Source organism: Physeter macrocephalus, chromosome 14 (assembly GCF_002837175.3).
Source record: "Physeter macrocephalus isolate SW-GA chromosome 14, ASM283717v5, whole genome shotgun sequence".
Lineage (NCBI taxonomy): Eukaryota > Metazoa > Chordata > Mammalia > Artiodactyla > Physeteridae > Physeter > Physeter macrocephalus.
The window spans coordinates 93379252-93395234 of NC_041227.1; the positions used below are offsets into that span (position 1 = coordinate 93379252).

The 15983-nt window shown below is 40.5% G+C and overlaps 1 protein-coding gene across 2 annotated transcripts in view; it reads right to left on the reverse strand.

The window, feature by feature from the left end:
* Window positions 1–6522: 6522 nt before the first annotated feature.
* GOSR1 (golgi SNAP receptor complex member 1) overlaps window positions 6523–15983 on the reverse strand; it is a 50242-nt gene continuing 40781 nt past the window's right edge. For both annotated transcript variants that reach the window (XM_007123566.3, XM_007123565.3), the window contains exons 8-9: window positions 11362–11444; window positions 6523–8489 (exon numbers count right to left, since the gene is read on the reverse strand). In XM_007123566.3, coding sequence (XP_007123628.1) covers window positions 8365–8489; window positions 11362–11444 — 208 coding nt within the window. In that variant the 3' untranslated portion in view covers window positions 6523–8364. The remainder of the gene's footprint in view (window positions 8490–11361; window positions 11445–15983) is intronic.

A 15983-nucleotide genomic window follows, 5' to 3' on the forward strand; every position in this document is an offset into this window, starting at 1 on the left:
GATGAGGCAGGAAGGAAAGGCTAGAGGGACAGGGAAGGTCACATGTGCCACCTTTGTCCTGGAAGCAGCTCACAAGGAGGAATCGGTGGTTCCGGAACCTATTTGAGTAATCTTCATGCCTGGGGGGATACTGTCAACTTTAATACGAATTCAGTTTGAGCCAGGGTTTCTCAACCTTGGCACCACTGACATTTTGGGGCCTGATAATCCTTTGCTGTCCTTTGCACTGTAAATTCTTTTAGCAGCACCTCTGGCCTCTATCCACTACCGGTAGCATCTGCCCTACTCCACCCCAGCCCAGTTAAGACAACCAAAGATGTCTCCAGACATTGCTAAATGCCCCCTGGGGGAGAGGCATTATCATTTCCCCACTTAACATATCCTGGATATCATTCTGTATCAGTACATGGTAAGTTACCTTTCTTTTTAACAGCTGATTAGTATTCCAGGGTATAGATTTACACAATTTATTTAGCCATCCTTCTTCTGATGGACATTTAGGTTACTTACCATTTTTCTTTTACAGTCAATGCTGCCATGAACATCTTTATATATACATCTCCCCAATATATATACGTATTTACATATAAAGAAAAAATGTTTTTTCTTTATGTGTAAATCTCTCCAAGTTGAGAGAAGAACTGGAAGAACTCTGACCCCATACTCCACCATTCTAAGGAGTGGGCAAACCACATGGTGCTGTGAGAGGCACCCCTCCCGGCTGTATGGAGAGAGGGACACAGCACAACACAGAGCAGGACCATCTCTGGGAACTGGTCAAACACAAGCAAATTAGCATTAAAACTTTGTGGCATTTAAAAAATTCCTTCCTCCATTTATTCAACAACCACTTAATGCCTACTATGTGCCCAAGAGGCAAAGGGAAGGAGAGTCAATTAGGATCAGGATTATTATTTTTCTTTTGCTAAGCCCAGGAGGATGGGGGCTCCGAGTCAGATTTAATTGAACTTAGTTCTGTGACAGTTTCTGCATAAGGTTCATAAACATGATATTATCAACATGATATTAAGACGAACAGGCCAAGATGAGAGCTCTGGCTCTCCAGGGACTTGCAGCCTCATGGAAAACTCTCTGCCTCCACATTAGTTCTGGAGAACATTCTGAGGAATTTTGTCCCATTGTTATCCTTGATCTCTACAACTGCATAAAGTTACTGGAGTCCATTCTGCAGATAAGAAAACTGAACTTAGAGTGGTTTAGTGACTTGCCCTTGGCCTAAAAGGATCAGACCCAGTGCCAGGATATAGCCAGAAACTCCAAGCCTCCTTCTTTCCATTGCACCAGGTGGCTCTGCTCATTCACGAGAGATGAGGAAACTCTGGTTAGGCAAAGGGCAGCAGACGGCTATCAGGAGTACTCTGATCTCTTGGGCTTGTTTCTTCATCTGTAAAAGGAGAATACTGCCTCACTAAGTGAACAGGATTTTTTTATGTGTGATGTACGTAGGCACGCAGGTATGTACGTACGAAGCAAAGTGCTGGGTGTACATTCCACGTGTGAATGTGCTATAACACACTGGCAGAGATAGAAGGAAGCTGCCGAATATTTTTTTTTCTTTAATTAATTAGGCTGCTTTGTGTTGTAGTTGCAGCACGAGGGATCTTTGTGGCGGCATGCAGGATCTTTTCGTTGCAGCGTACGGCCGTTCGTTGCGGCGTGCGGGCTTCTCTCTGGTTGTGGTGCACGGGCTCCAGGGCGCACGGGCTCCAGAATGCGCGGGCTCACTAGTTGCGGTGTGTGGGCTTAGTTGCCCCGCTGCACGTGGGATCTTAGTTCCCAACCAGGGATCGAACCTCCGTCCCCTGCATTGGAAGGTGGATTCTTTAACACTGGACCACCAGGGAAGGCCATGCCAAATATTCTTGAACAGAGTGATGAGAGATTAGAAGTTGTTTAGGAAGATAAACTAGGCAGCTAAGTGCAGAGAGGGTAGAGGGGTTAGATGGGAGACAGTGCACCCAGCCCAGAGGGCAGCTGCTGTGTGCAGTTTGCCACAGGGAGAACTGATTGAGAACTGATTCCAGGGCGAAAACCCCCCAAATGCCATATTCTCGGCATGTTATCCTTAATGAGAGGGAGAACTGTAAAAAAAAAAGCAAGTGACACATTTGTTTAGGGATAACTTGTCACTTTGGGGGAAATAATTATGGTTAAACCATACTTTATTGGCACTGAGTTAAAAGTAGTTACCAACCATATTTGCCTGCTCTCTCTCAAGCTGTAAGCAATTTCATCAGTAGAAGACTAATTGAATGTTTGAGAGTATCTAAAAGAAATGTACTAATTAAGACAAAGTGACTGTTTCCTGAGAGCTTTATATCTCGAAGGAGAGAAAATGAATACCACAGATCAGGATAACAAATTAGAAGGCAATTTTACAAGGGTGAGGAGAACATTGTCAATGATCTCTGGGATTCCTCTAAGCAAAAAGTTACAACAGACTTTCAGCTCCCTATCTTCTTAGCTTTTAAGTGTCTTCGGAGAGTTAGTAATAAAGAGCTTTGCAAGCTGATCAGCTCTGCCAAGGTGAGAAATCTTAGCTGAGTGGAGCGGAAGGCATCAGGCTGAAGTGCATTCCTCTTCGGTCCAACTCGGCCAGCAAATCTCTATCTCGGAAGGAGGAATACACTTGTTTTTCTCAAGATTCCCCGGCCGCCTTTGTTGTTTTTTTGTTTTGTTTTGTTTTGTTTTACTTCTAGGCGTCTCTGGTAGCAGAGAAGGCATGTTGGGGCAGAGCCTCGGATCCTAAGGAAAGGCCAGGTTAGGTAGGAGCTGGCAGCCCTTCAAAGCCATGCCACCCGAAAGGCAATGTACCACGACACGGTCTGGGTGGCACTGACTGAGGATCTGTGCTGAGGTGCTTTGTCAGGCTTGGCCTCAGCCATCTCTAGGAAGACCTCCAAGGTTCTAAACTAGAAGAAATGGGCAGGAAGTTTGGTCCAAATTAAACCCATTAAAAAAAAATTTCCTACAACTTCAATGCATTATTTCTCGTAAAGAAATGGTGATTTACAAATGAGAACTCTTTATTAAGCCCTTGGCTAGTAGCTAGCATTCCTTGAAAATAATCAGGCCACAGGGCTTTAAATATTCTAAATGTATTGCCTCTAAAATCAGGCAAAATTGGTGGTTCTTCTACAGCTTCTTTCCTAATCATGCAGCATGAGTTAAAATATATTTTGTGGAACTAGGACAAGGTTTGGCACCAAAGAGCCCTCAAGATTCAAATCCTTAACTGTTCATCCTGATTTTGAGCAAGTTAGTCCTCTGCACTAGTTTGTTGGTCTGTAAAAAGGTCACGATCCCAAGGAAGAGGTGGCTTTAGAGGCCATGTGAGTGGATGGGAGGGAAAAGCTGGGGGTGGCCCACAAAGGAAGAACAGCGTGGTCAGACAGAAAGGATGAACGGGGGGGTGGGGAATCATTACCAATGGGGACAGGGTTTCCTTCTGGGATGACGAAAATGTTCCAAAGTTAGACAGTGGTGCTGGCTGCACAACTAACATACTAAAATCCATCGGTACACTTTGAAAGGGTGAATTTTGTGAATTGAATTATATCTCAATTATACTGTTATTTTAAAAAATATTATTATTTATTTTGGTTGCACCGGGTCTTAGTTGCAGAACGTGGAATCTTCGTTGCGGCATGTTTAATTGCGGCATGCGGACTCTTAGTTGTGGCATGCATGTGGCATCTAGTTCCCCGACAAAGGATGGAACCCGGGCCCCCTGCATTGGGAGCGCAGAGTCTTACCCACTTGACAAGCAGGGCAAGTCCCTATGCTGTTTTTTTTTTTTTTTTTTTTCGGTCCGCGGGCCTCTCACTGCTGTGGCCTCTCCCGCTGCGGAGCACAGGCTCCGGACGCGCAGGCTCAGCGGCCATGGCTCACCGGCCCAGCCGCTCCGCGGCATGTGGGATCTTCCCGGACCGGGGCACGAACCCGTGTCCCCTGCAACGGCAGGCGGACTCTCAACCACTGTGCCACCAGGGAAGCCCCGACTATGCTGTTATTTTTTAAAAAGGATGCAGAATACATGAATGAGAACATTTGGAGAGGTGATGGGAAGTGAGGGATTTTCAAACTCTTTTGGGGGGTGGGGGTCCTCAGATCTATACAGTTAAATGTCATTATTTAGGGAGGGCAAGAACTTGTTTTTATTGCTAAATTCTACAATTTTACATTTCCATCATACTTCCTCAAGTTTCATTTTGCTAAGAGATTCTCCTTCACTTCTTGGGCTAAATTATTAGTGGAATATTCCTATGATTTTTTGAATGATAGGTGATAGATTTTCAGTGCCTGTACTGTTTCACCCTGGGTTTTAGGACACCATGAGAAATACTTATTAATACCAAAGTTTTCATAATACTACCCCAAACTGCCTTGATGGCACTATTCCAAGACAAACAACAGACACACCATTCATATTTCTAATTTATTATTAAATTACATAACAAAGCTTCTTCTATACAGTCAGAAAATGCACATTTAGATGAGAACAAAAAATTAAGTACAAATACAATAAACCTGGATCCAAGAAGCCATTTTAAAAGCAAAAAATTAGAAAGTGCATTTGGAATAGATTTTTTAAAACCTGTATTGGCATTTTTCATGAGGAAATTCATCTTCCATCATGGTAAAGTGTGATTGGAATTGATTTCCCTCCCTAAGAGCTAAGAGGATAGGAATAGATGCAAATACTTTGATACTAAAGTAATAATTTTGATACTTTGTACTAGGCACAAAGAAAATGAAAAAGATCCCTTAGGACATGGCTCAGCTGTCTCAGCTTCTTATCCAATAAACATCCTCAAGAGTCACCTGTTCCTCATTTTCTTTTGCCCTATAAAACTTACGGGTATGCAGATTTATAAAGGAATAACAAGATTAGTTTATAAAGATCGTGATGAAAAGCTCTATATCTTTTTGGAGACCAGGCTAAACAACCCCTACCCCAAAAGGAGAATAGAACACAATCATTTTAATTCCCAGTAGAATCCATTTACTCTTTACATTTGCCACAAAATTCAGTGTAACACTAGACATGGCCATTTACCCTCAACAGCTTAATATTGCAAGTTAGAAAATGCAGTCAATTTCCAAGAAATCATATCTGGCTAGTGATCAAACATGAGGTATTAGAAAACCAAAAAGGCTAGTCCAGTTCTTTAAAGTACTTTTCCTCAGGTTGAGATCATTAACAATGAAACAGAAAATTAATGGTGGGAATGCAAGTCCAAGGTGCCTCAATTCCATAGAGGCCAAAAGTCATTGCATCAAAAAGCTCCATAAGTACATTTTTCTATTCGGATGTATTCAGTGTCCAACAGGAAAGAACTAAAATCAATATTAATTGGTTCCAGATGCAAAAAGTGCCCTCATGATGACTCCTCTCATTACTCATCTCCACTCTCAGGATCGTACTCCCATGTCTGATCTGAGTACTGGGCAGTATGGAAAAAGGCAGTCTCTATAAAAGTGAATTTTGGTAAGCAGGAGAAAGGAATAATGGAGAAGAAAAGCCCATATTTTTCTAACACTAGAAAAATATGGGTAAGCAATGCTGCAAATTACAGGGACTCCTTCAGCATCGTTAATAATAACAGTAAGAAGAATACAGAAATAGCCAGGAGAGATCAACTGAAGCACTTGAATATCTGGGCTTGAACTTGCGTAATAGATTCATTAAGCAATTTAAACTAAAGTTATCAGCGCACAGTAAAACAAACTCTCAGAAGTATACCTTTTGGAATTTTCTGCCCTTTTTGTTGCCATGGTTTTTCATACTTTTAAGTGAAACGGAAAGTTTTGAGTGGTTATTAAAAAGATCCCAAAAGGAAAGATCCATCATATAAGACAATGGCTGAGAGAATAACTTCCTCTAAGAGGTAACCTTCAGGACAAGGAATAGAAAATTCCTTGGACCCGGCTCTGACTGGCTCTAATAAGCAGTTTACTGTTGGCCCCTGAGCCTAGTAACTGGTTTGTAAGGACAGCAAAAGTTAAGGAAACCAAGCTGCTTAAAAAAAAAAAGCTAAATGGCATGAAACTGAAAGAGTTCAAATCAGCTATCACGGGATCCAAAATAAGCCTCTACTTGTAAATGGCACATTTCTATCCTTGCTCTAGGGCCTCCTTCTGCAAAAGGAACCATAAAGGATAGAGGAGCACAGCCCTAGCGCTCTACGTCTGGCCCTGGGTTACCTCACTATGGGCTACAGCACTGGGAGGTTAGTCAGACCTACCTGACACCAACAACTGCACCACGCTTTTTCAACTTCCTCAGAAGAACTAGTTTCTTTACTTTCATAAAGAAAATAATCAACATAACTCTATTACTTCATTTAAGCACAACCCTAATGGAAAGGCTTACCAGCCATCAAAAGTGTTTGTTTGCTCAGCTGCAGCAAAAGCTAGATTAGCTTGGGTCCTAGTTTTAGTCTCACACCACCACCCGTTAATGAACACACCAAAGAGACCAGTAAAAAAGACTGGTAGTATAAATAAATAACTTTATTTATGATACTTCAGATTTGCTAAATGCCGACTATATAGCAACCAAAGTCCCATAAATTCTAGCTGAGGCACAACCACCGATCAAGACCCTTTGAAAAATCAAAGATAATAAAGTGTCAGGGGAGAGAAGTTTTGTTCTCCTAACAGAGAATTTAATAAATGAACTTATTTCTCTGATCTTTTAAGGTTCACACTGGGAAAACTTAAACTTTTAAGGGCATCCCCAATCAACTGACTCATCAATCAACCCATATTTAGAAAAATAAACCCCATAGTTTAAAAAAATGTATCAAACACTCTTCATACCCAGAACCTAACAAAACTTTTGACACCAGCATGAAAAACCTCTTGGTTTCTGCACCAGACCAGAGGTTAGTCTACCCATCAGCCTGTAATCAAATTCATCTGAATATCACCGTCAACACTCTGTGATGTAGTTAAGAACTACATGCTAATATCCTTTTATTCCCCATGGCACGGTCTTAAGCCAGTACTATAAATACCATAGTAAATTCCAAAGGTGAAGAGTAGCTTTCTTTCTTGGTGAGGAATACAGCTGTTGGAAGTTTTCGGCCTATTTGTGGTAGTTTAGTTAGAGAAGTAATAGATTTACAGAAACTGAGAAATGGTTAAACTTGAAATGAATTCTGGTGGGTGGTTTAAAATTTTGTCACTGTCCAGGGTGGTAAAAGAAGACAGGTGCAGATAGAGATAGATTCTGTTATATGCACCTTCAATAATAAAGCCATTCTCTGGATGTTTGAAAAAGCTTACGAGATTTGAAATGAATAGGTTTTCACAGAGCACAGAATTCCTGGTACATCAGACAGTGGTTCTTAAACTTTTGCTCATAAATGTGGGACACTTACAAATGGAATTATTTGATGGTGACCCCTCACTGTCTTTTTACATGTGGCCTGTTAAAGAGATCTCACTGAAAACCAAGCATTCCCCTCACTCAGTTGCCGGTGTTAATCCTGACACGATGAAGAATAGCTGCAATGACAGACATTGGCTTTCTGTCATGGTAGAACTGAGATTTCATTTTCTTACAGTAGAAAATATTAACCCAATGGACGAGATTAATAAAAAACAAAAAACAGTGACTGACCAAAAAAAAGCCTGTCATTCTTGATGTTTTTCCAGGAATGCAGTTAACCCCACAGGGTGCACGATTAAAAAATAAAGAAAAAAGCTTTTCTGTAGTACTTGTCTTCTATTTCAAACAACCTCAACTGTGTTGAAGTTGGTCTGTGAGCAACTCAAAGATTCTTTGAAAAATGTAATTTTTCTTGAATACCGTAAGAGTTGGGGACAAAGAGTAGAAATTTATAGCACAGATTATCAAGAAATGACTTGCGATTTCTCATCATGAGTGTAAAATAAAAGGACAAAAACTATTTTTATTCACAACCCCATCTGGTGGCTGAAAGGAAAGCAGTCTTTGGATATAGAGAAACCTGGTTTTCTGAAGAAACCAGCTGTAAGACCGGGCTTGTCATCAGCCTTCAACACTTTCACCGAGGCACGGAAACTCTGTTTCTGATGGGTTTACTTACCTCTTCGGGAGACAAAAGCAACTGAAAACGTTTATTATTTTTTTTAAACTAAAAACAGAAGGAAATGTGTGTTAGAAAAGATAGCACAGAAAACCTGTGACTTCAGCTCAACCTGACCATGTCACAGAGTCCGTCACTATCAGTCTTGAATTAATCCTGCCGGTCGGGCTAATTATCAGGTCAGTCAACTTCTCCTGCCTACTTTTTCTTATTCCGGATCAGGGTGTGAAAGTGGTGGCTGTCAAGAGTCCCTGGAGATGTCTCATCAATGGAAAGCATACAGCAGCAATAGGATGGTACAGACACCAATAACACCACCCAGGATGAGTGAGTCTCGCCGCTTCCTAAGGTTGATCCTCTGGATAAGGCTGTTCACAGCAGGAAAACGATCTTTGGGAAATCTTTATTAAGGTCATATTTGGAAGAAGCCTCTTTAGTGAAAACTCACAGGAATCACAAAAACAGAGATCAGTGGAGTACAGAAACGATAAATGATGAGAAGAAATAGAGGGCAAGAAAGTGACACTGAGGGAGTTATAGCAAACACAAAGGCCCTACTGCTCAAGGGCAAATTCAAGTCTCCCAGTAAACTGCAGTACACAAGAACCATGAAAAGAAAAAAATTAATAGCGAAAGAACAATGATGACTGCTACCATGTACTGAGGGATTGCTATCAGGGTGGGAGCCCGTGTAGTCGGGAGAGAGGAACCCTGCAGGGCACGGAGGTACAGGTGCAGCCAGCTACCACCACCACTATCCTGAGGTTCCTGTCTTTCCTTTTTTTCCTTCTCTTTCTCTCTCTCTCTCTGTCTTAAACCCCTTTTCTCAGGAGACTGGGAAGTTTTGCCAGAAAGGTTTTGAGGAGTATGTGATCTTCTCCCCACGGTGATAAGTCCCCTTGGATGCAGGTAATTGGTGGGAATAAACTCTTAGGTGTGTCTCTATAATCAAGCACTGGTTAATTATTTAAAATTTTCAATTTACTTTACAGCAGTAGGCAGGATACCATAAGAAAGTGGGTTAAACTGCTCTGGCTGTCCTATTTGGGGAACATAAGAAAAGGAAAGAACATTTTCAATTTTAGGAGTTTTATAGCAGTCACAACTGCATTTTACTTACTACTGTAAAATATCTTCATATCTTACTTGTTGGTATGTTGCAATAAAAGCACACACTTCTGCATCCTACATTGTTTTGCATTTCTAGCACTGGTTTCTGACTACACACCTGCAGGTGCATCCTCTTTGTTAACAGAGGTATTGTATCAAGGTCAAGAAAAGCAACAACAAAATCACCTAGGTTACTAGAGACCTGGAATAATCCTTACTCCTGGTGAATCCTCACTGCATTTTCCTGTAAATAAATGCCTCTCAGCAGGGACTGTATTGGGTATTTATATGCTCTACGTATTGTATGCAGAGGTTATGTTTTTTTCTAATCTTGAATTTTCCTGTGCCTACTGAAGAGAACCTTACACACTGTAGGCATTAATATGTTTTTCAAATTAATCAACAAAAAAAAGGGGACAATTTGCAGAAACAACTTTTAAAATGCAGAACAGAAAGCATGAAGTAATGTGCAAAAACTTATACAGTGTAAGGTACAAATCTCATTTAAAGCAAATGCTTAATCTTTTCTTGCTTGGTAAAAGAAGGGTCAACAATCCCGTGAGAGAAAGTAAGAAAACTTTTGACATTAGGAAACCCTGTCTATAGTAGACATATTTCTATGTAGTTTATTACCTTTAGGGGAACCACCCCCCTCCTTCTATAATAATCCAGTTCAGTTCATGTAACAGGGTGGGGCTGACCTTGTCCTCTGACATCAGGTGTACATACACACTCAGGATTGGCCAGAGAGAATATTCCCTCCCCTTGGCCAATGGCTGGGTTAGGAATAGCTTGAGGTAACTCAAGCTAGGGCAACCACAGTCCTCTTGGGACATGTGCCAGAGCTGTCAGAAAAGACGCCCTTTTTCCATGAGAATTTTTGAACTGGTAGGAGGTGACTCTTGTAGCCATCTCTATCAGCGCAAGGAGGAATCTGCCTGAGAATGAGGCCAACACACAAGAAAACAGAAATAAGAGATGGAGTAGGGGAACAGAGAGGAAAGGCAGATTCTTGATAATAAAATCTGAGCCCCTGCATCCAGCCATACCTTAAGCCAAATTCTACCCCTGAATTTTACAGATATATGAACAAATTAATTCCCTCCTTTTCCTCCTTAAGTCAGTATGAATTAGGTTTCTATTACTATCTCTCTATGGAGTCCTGACTAACTCACACCCATTTTATTTGATTTTTTTAAACATAATTTTGGGAATGATTCTAATTTATGGTACTGATAAAATGAGATAATGTATATAAAAGTACTGTTAACTGTAGAGCCCTATATAAAATATAAATGATTTTGGAGGTGTGGTTTTATACTTAGGGTGACAAAGCAAGAACAAAATTCAGCAAAAACTGGAAAATACCAACAGGCTTCAGGATATTCCTTTCCTTAGGCAAAGAAGGTATCAAACTAAAAGTGACCTTAAATTATCTAGGACCAGAAGATACTCAACTTTTGAAAATTAAAGGTCCTTTCCCCCTTAGTAATTGGGGGAGGAAACTTTTTTCTCTAAAAAGGCTTGACTTCTCAGAGTAAACAAAATGTTTTAGCTTAGCAGGCTTATCAGTTTCCCTGCTGGGTTTCTCAGAAGTAGCAGTAATACTACTTTAAATTGGGGAACTGAAGAATTAAAAAGGTAGAGGTCACAATAAACAAGCAGCAAATCTATCCTAGAGTTTAGCTTGTGCAAAATGAAACTATGCCACCAGCACTGACAACTCATTTACATGTATGGCTGTCTACTTCCCTCCCTTTCTAAGCATGTGCCACTGACTTATTCTCCAAACTGAATAAAGAAAGAAGAAAAAGCACATAATTTATGACGTTTAGGTAAAAATTGTGTACACTGTGGAGTTCTAACATGGATTCAAGAGCTTTTAAAATGTAAAATAATTCTGTGAAGTTGAAAATTCACATAATTATTTTCTAGATCTACTAGTATTAACCCTCTGGTGTGCAATCTTTTAGACATGGCATTAAACAGTATGATCTTTCAGGAGTGCAGGGCATATCATAATACAGAATTACTGATGGCCTCTACTGTTACTGATGATGGCAACCTGTCCAGAAGAGGGGGGAGAGTGGTGAAGCACATACAGATTTTTTCCCCAAAAAAACCCCAGATTTCAAGCTTCCAAAAAGGATACTGGCCAAAGTGTTCATTTTGCTCTGAATTGACTTCAACATTCCTCTCTGTGAAGTCATATTTTCTTTTGTTGCCATAGCAATGCTGCAAGGGAGGAAAAGAGAAGCTCATTAAACTGATGTTTCAGATGATCCTGCATGCGTCCATCATACCCTTAAAAGTGAACAGAAAACTAAGGTGAGCACATCACCTTTGAAAAGCACTGGGCAGGAACATGGAAAAAAAAAAATCACCTCCCAAGTCATCTTCCCATTGTCCTTTTTCTCAATGACCACTTCATCCCCAATGCTATCCTCTGACATTTTTTTGGACAAGGCAGTGGCCTGTTTCCTGTCGGTTGCTTTTTTTTTTCCAAAGTAACAAATGAAATAAGACAACTGACAAATCACACATTACAAAAGCTTCTTAAAATGGTTTTAAAAGGGGCCAAGTACTAAAATATCCTTAATCAGGAAAAACCCTTGAGAGGGAAGTAGGGAATTACAATTATAAAAATAGAACCAAAGGTGCAACATATCACAAAATATTTATATACAACCAGCCCTTAACTTATGGAAAGATTATGTTCCAGGGGCTTCCCTGGTGGTGCAGTGGTTGAGAATCTGCCTGCCAATGCAGAGGACATGGGTTCGATTCCTGGTCCGGGAAGATCCTACGTGCCGCGGAGCAACTAAGCCCGTGAGCCACAACTACTGAGCCTGCGCTCTAGAGCCCGTAAGCCACAACTACTGAGCTTGTGTGCCGCAACTACTGAAGCCCGCGCGCCTAGAGCCCGTGATCCACAACAAGAGAAGCCACCGCAATGAGAAGCCCACGCACCACAACGAAGAGTAGCCCCCGCTCATCGCAACTAGAGAAAGCCCACGCGCAGCAACGAAGCCCCAACTCAGCCAAAAAATAAATAAATTTATTTTAAAAAAATTATGTTCCAAAACTCTATTTGAGAACCAACCAAGTAGATTTTAGGACACATATGCAACATTAAGCTGGTTTCCAAGCCAGGTGACAAAGGTCACAGATTCATTAAGCAAATGAGAAAGAAGGGAAGTCACTTTTTCACTCTTTGTAGAGTACAGTTTCTTTCATGTAACTACTCTGATGTGCTTTTTAAAGAAATCTCAGTTAATATCTTTTTGCTATCACTGCCAGGATTATTAACTTTCAATAGTCTTATCTTCTTGGACATTAGTATCCTAGAGGGCAGGGTCAGTATACATTTTGATATGAAAAAATAAATAAATAAAATAAATAAATTTATTTTAAAAAAATTATGTTCCAAAACTCTATTTGAGAACCAACCAAGTAGATTTTAGGACACATATGCAACATTAAGCTGGTTTCCAAGCCAGGTGACAAAGGTCACAGATTCATTAAGCAAATGAGAAAGAAGGGAAGTCACTTTTTCACTCTTTGTAGAGTACAGTTTCTTTCATGTAACTACTCTGATGTGCTTTTTAAAGAAATCTCAGTTAATATCTTTTTGCTATCACTGCCAGGATTATTAACTTTCAATAGTCTTATCTTCTTGGACATTAGTAGCCTAGAGGGCAGGGTCAGTATACATTTTGATATGTAACACACAGGGGAGCATTTTAGATACTGACATTATAAAAAGCAGTAGGAAATAGGAAGTTCTTCAGTAATTCTGAAAATATGTGAAACATTAAAAAACCCAAAAGGCAACAGAAATGAAGATATTCTGGGAAGATGGTAGAGCACAAATTCTTGACCTTATCTCTGGCCCAATTTCCTCTATAGAAGAACACAAGACAAAGGCAGACATGCCGGGGAGGGTCCATCTGAGGTCCCAAGTTCTCTTGAGATCTCGAGGGAAGAAAGCCAGGGAGGGCTACACTCTCTCAAGCAAGGGAAGAACCAAAGAACTGATGGCAGGGAAGACTATATTTTTCTTCAAGCCTGGGGCAAAGATGAAGGTTTCACTGCATCTTGAGAAGCCCAGACAGTGGAAGGTAAGGGTCTGCATGTACAGGGGCTGCAGTGATTAACTGAACTGCTCTCAGTCCCTACAGCTCGGAAAGGACACACAGCCAGAGAGACCTATAAGCAGAGAGCTGACATCTACAAGCGGGTGTGACAATGAGCCCCTAAGAGGGAAAACTGCTGGGCCATCTACTGCCACCTGTATGTACCTGCTTTAGGGTCTCTAACAGCCTGACCTACCAGAGGGCCAAATGAACACATTTTTGGACAGGCCAAGACCAGGTATGCTACTGGAGGAAAATGCTAGAGGGAGTACTTGGAGCAAATGACAAATGAATCAACTGAAATTTGAAGATCTGAGAAGGCAAAGAAGAAACAAAAGTGTGTAGGGAGATATATAAAAGAATAAGCATTATTTGGAATAGTGAAAGACAAATGAAAAAATACTCCCCAACACCACCCCCTCCCCGCAAAACCTGGTAACAATACTGGAATGGTTTAGTAGATTATGGTACACCTGTACTATGAAATAATATTTGCTTATTAAAAGAATGAGTCAGAATTATTTCCATTAACCTGGAGGGATGTTTATGACATACTGAATGATTTAAGTGAGCCACAGAATGTGTATAGTATTAGTTCTTTTTTATTTTAAGAAACACTCAAAACATCTTCATGTATGTTTGTATGACAGTGAGAAAGGTATCAGAAAGATACATAACTGTCAGTTAATACAAGTTACTTCAGGGGGTAGGAATGGAGAGGCACCACCAGGAGACAAACTTTTTCTTTATACATTTTAGAATTATTTACATTGTTATAGTAAGAACATTGTACTTTTATAATACATAAACATCTAATAAAGAAAATCAAAAAGAAAATTAGAGGAATTCCACCTGAGTGATTAAGAAATGTTAATAACATTACTAGCACCAAATCCCCTACTGTTATTTACCTCAGTACCACTGTGAGTCAAGTAATGGTTTATAAAGGTTTTCCCAGATCCTAGAAAATCTAAAGAATTGAAGGGATCAGGTATATCGGAAGACAGAATGAAAATTTGTGGAAATTTGTAAAAGGAGTTGTCAGACCCCTAAATTACCTGCTCTAAACCATACAGGCAGGTGACTGCCCTCAGTTCAGCAGAAAATCTAACCAAGAAGGGACCTACAGATACTGAAATTTTAAAGCCCCCAATGAAACAGCCAGGCCCCTTCCTGATCACCCACGGTGAAGCCTCCCACTCAACAAATGCTACCACTCACGCACACAGAATGAGCATCCAATCACTAGATTTGGAGCCTCACGCTTAAGTATGAACAAAGAGCCAAGGTTCACCAGACATTTGAGGAGAGCCTCTAACATAAAAGGCAGAGACCCAAACAAACCAACCAGCAAACAGAAGAGTGATTCTGAGGAAACAGAGGCCATAAAGGAGGCTCATGAAACTCTAAAATCAAATTATATTTAATGCCCTCCAAGAGATAAAATATCACATCCATGAAATATACAAACATAAATGTGTGTGTCTATACCTTTAGAGAGCTCGTGTAAATTACAAAAAGGAGTGGAAATAAAAACATAACAGAGTGTTAGAAGGAAAAATTGAGTAAACTTCCCAGAAAGTAGGAAAAAAAAAAAAGCAAGACAGAGAAAAGGTAAGAAAGGATCAAGAAAAGGTAAGGAAGTAAGAGGTACAAACTATATAAAATAAGCTACAAGGATATATTGCCCAACACAGGAAATATAGCCAATATTTTATAATAACTAATAAATGGAGTAAAACCTTTAAAAATTGTGAATCACTATATTGTACATGCATATCTTATATAGTATTGTATAGCAACTATACTTCAATAAAAAAATAAGTTTTAAAAAAAGGGAGTACACTTCCCTGGCGGTCCAGTGGTTAAGACTCCGTGCTGCCACTGCAGGAGGTGCAGGTTCAGTCCCTTGTTAGGGAGCTAAGATCCCACATGCCACATGGCGCGGCCTTACAAAAATAAAAAGGAACTAGGAAAAATGCATGTTGTGGTTCCACCATTCAGGAGTTGGTTACAGTAGGGCAGCTCCCTAGACCATCATGGACTTCCACTGCCCAAGATTATCCTTGGTCAAGAATAGGAACCCTATTTCCAGTGTCCATAACCAGTGTTCTACAAGCAACCACCCTTCCCTTTACAGGGATTAACACTTACCCATATGGCACTCTCACAACTTACTGATTTAAGTCATGGACAAGTCAGGTGACGGCACATACTAACCTGCTATGGTTAATATCATTCCACTTTTTCTAAATGCCCAACTACACATGTGTCTGCCTATATCTATGAATATGTTCATATTTTTTTTATTATTTTTACACAGATACGAACAGAGACATAGAGAAAAATAATTATTAACCAATCTAGTGGCTGTATTTTAGGTGAATTCTTTTTCTTCCCGTTTTATTTGGGTATATTTGACAAATATAAAGTGTATATTAAAAAAAAAAAAAAGGATCAAGAAGAAGGAGGAGGGCTTCCCTGATGGCGCAGTGGTTGAGAGTCCACCTGCCGATGCAGGGGACACAGGTTTGTGCCCCAATACGGGAAGATCCCACATGCCGCGGAGTGGCTAGGCCCGTGAGCCATGGCCGCTGAGCTTGCGCGTCCGGAGCCTGTGCTCCGCAACGGGGGAGGC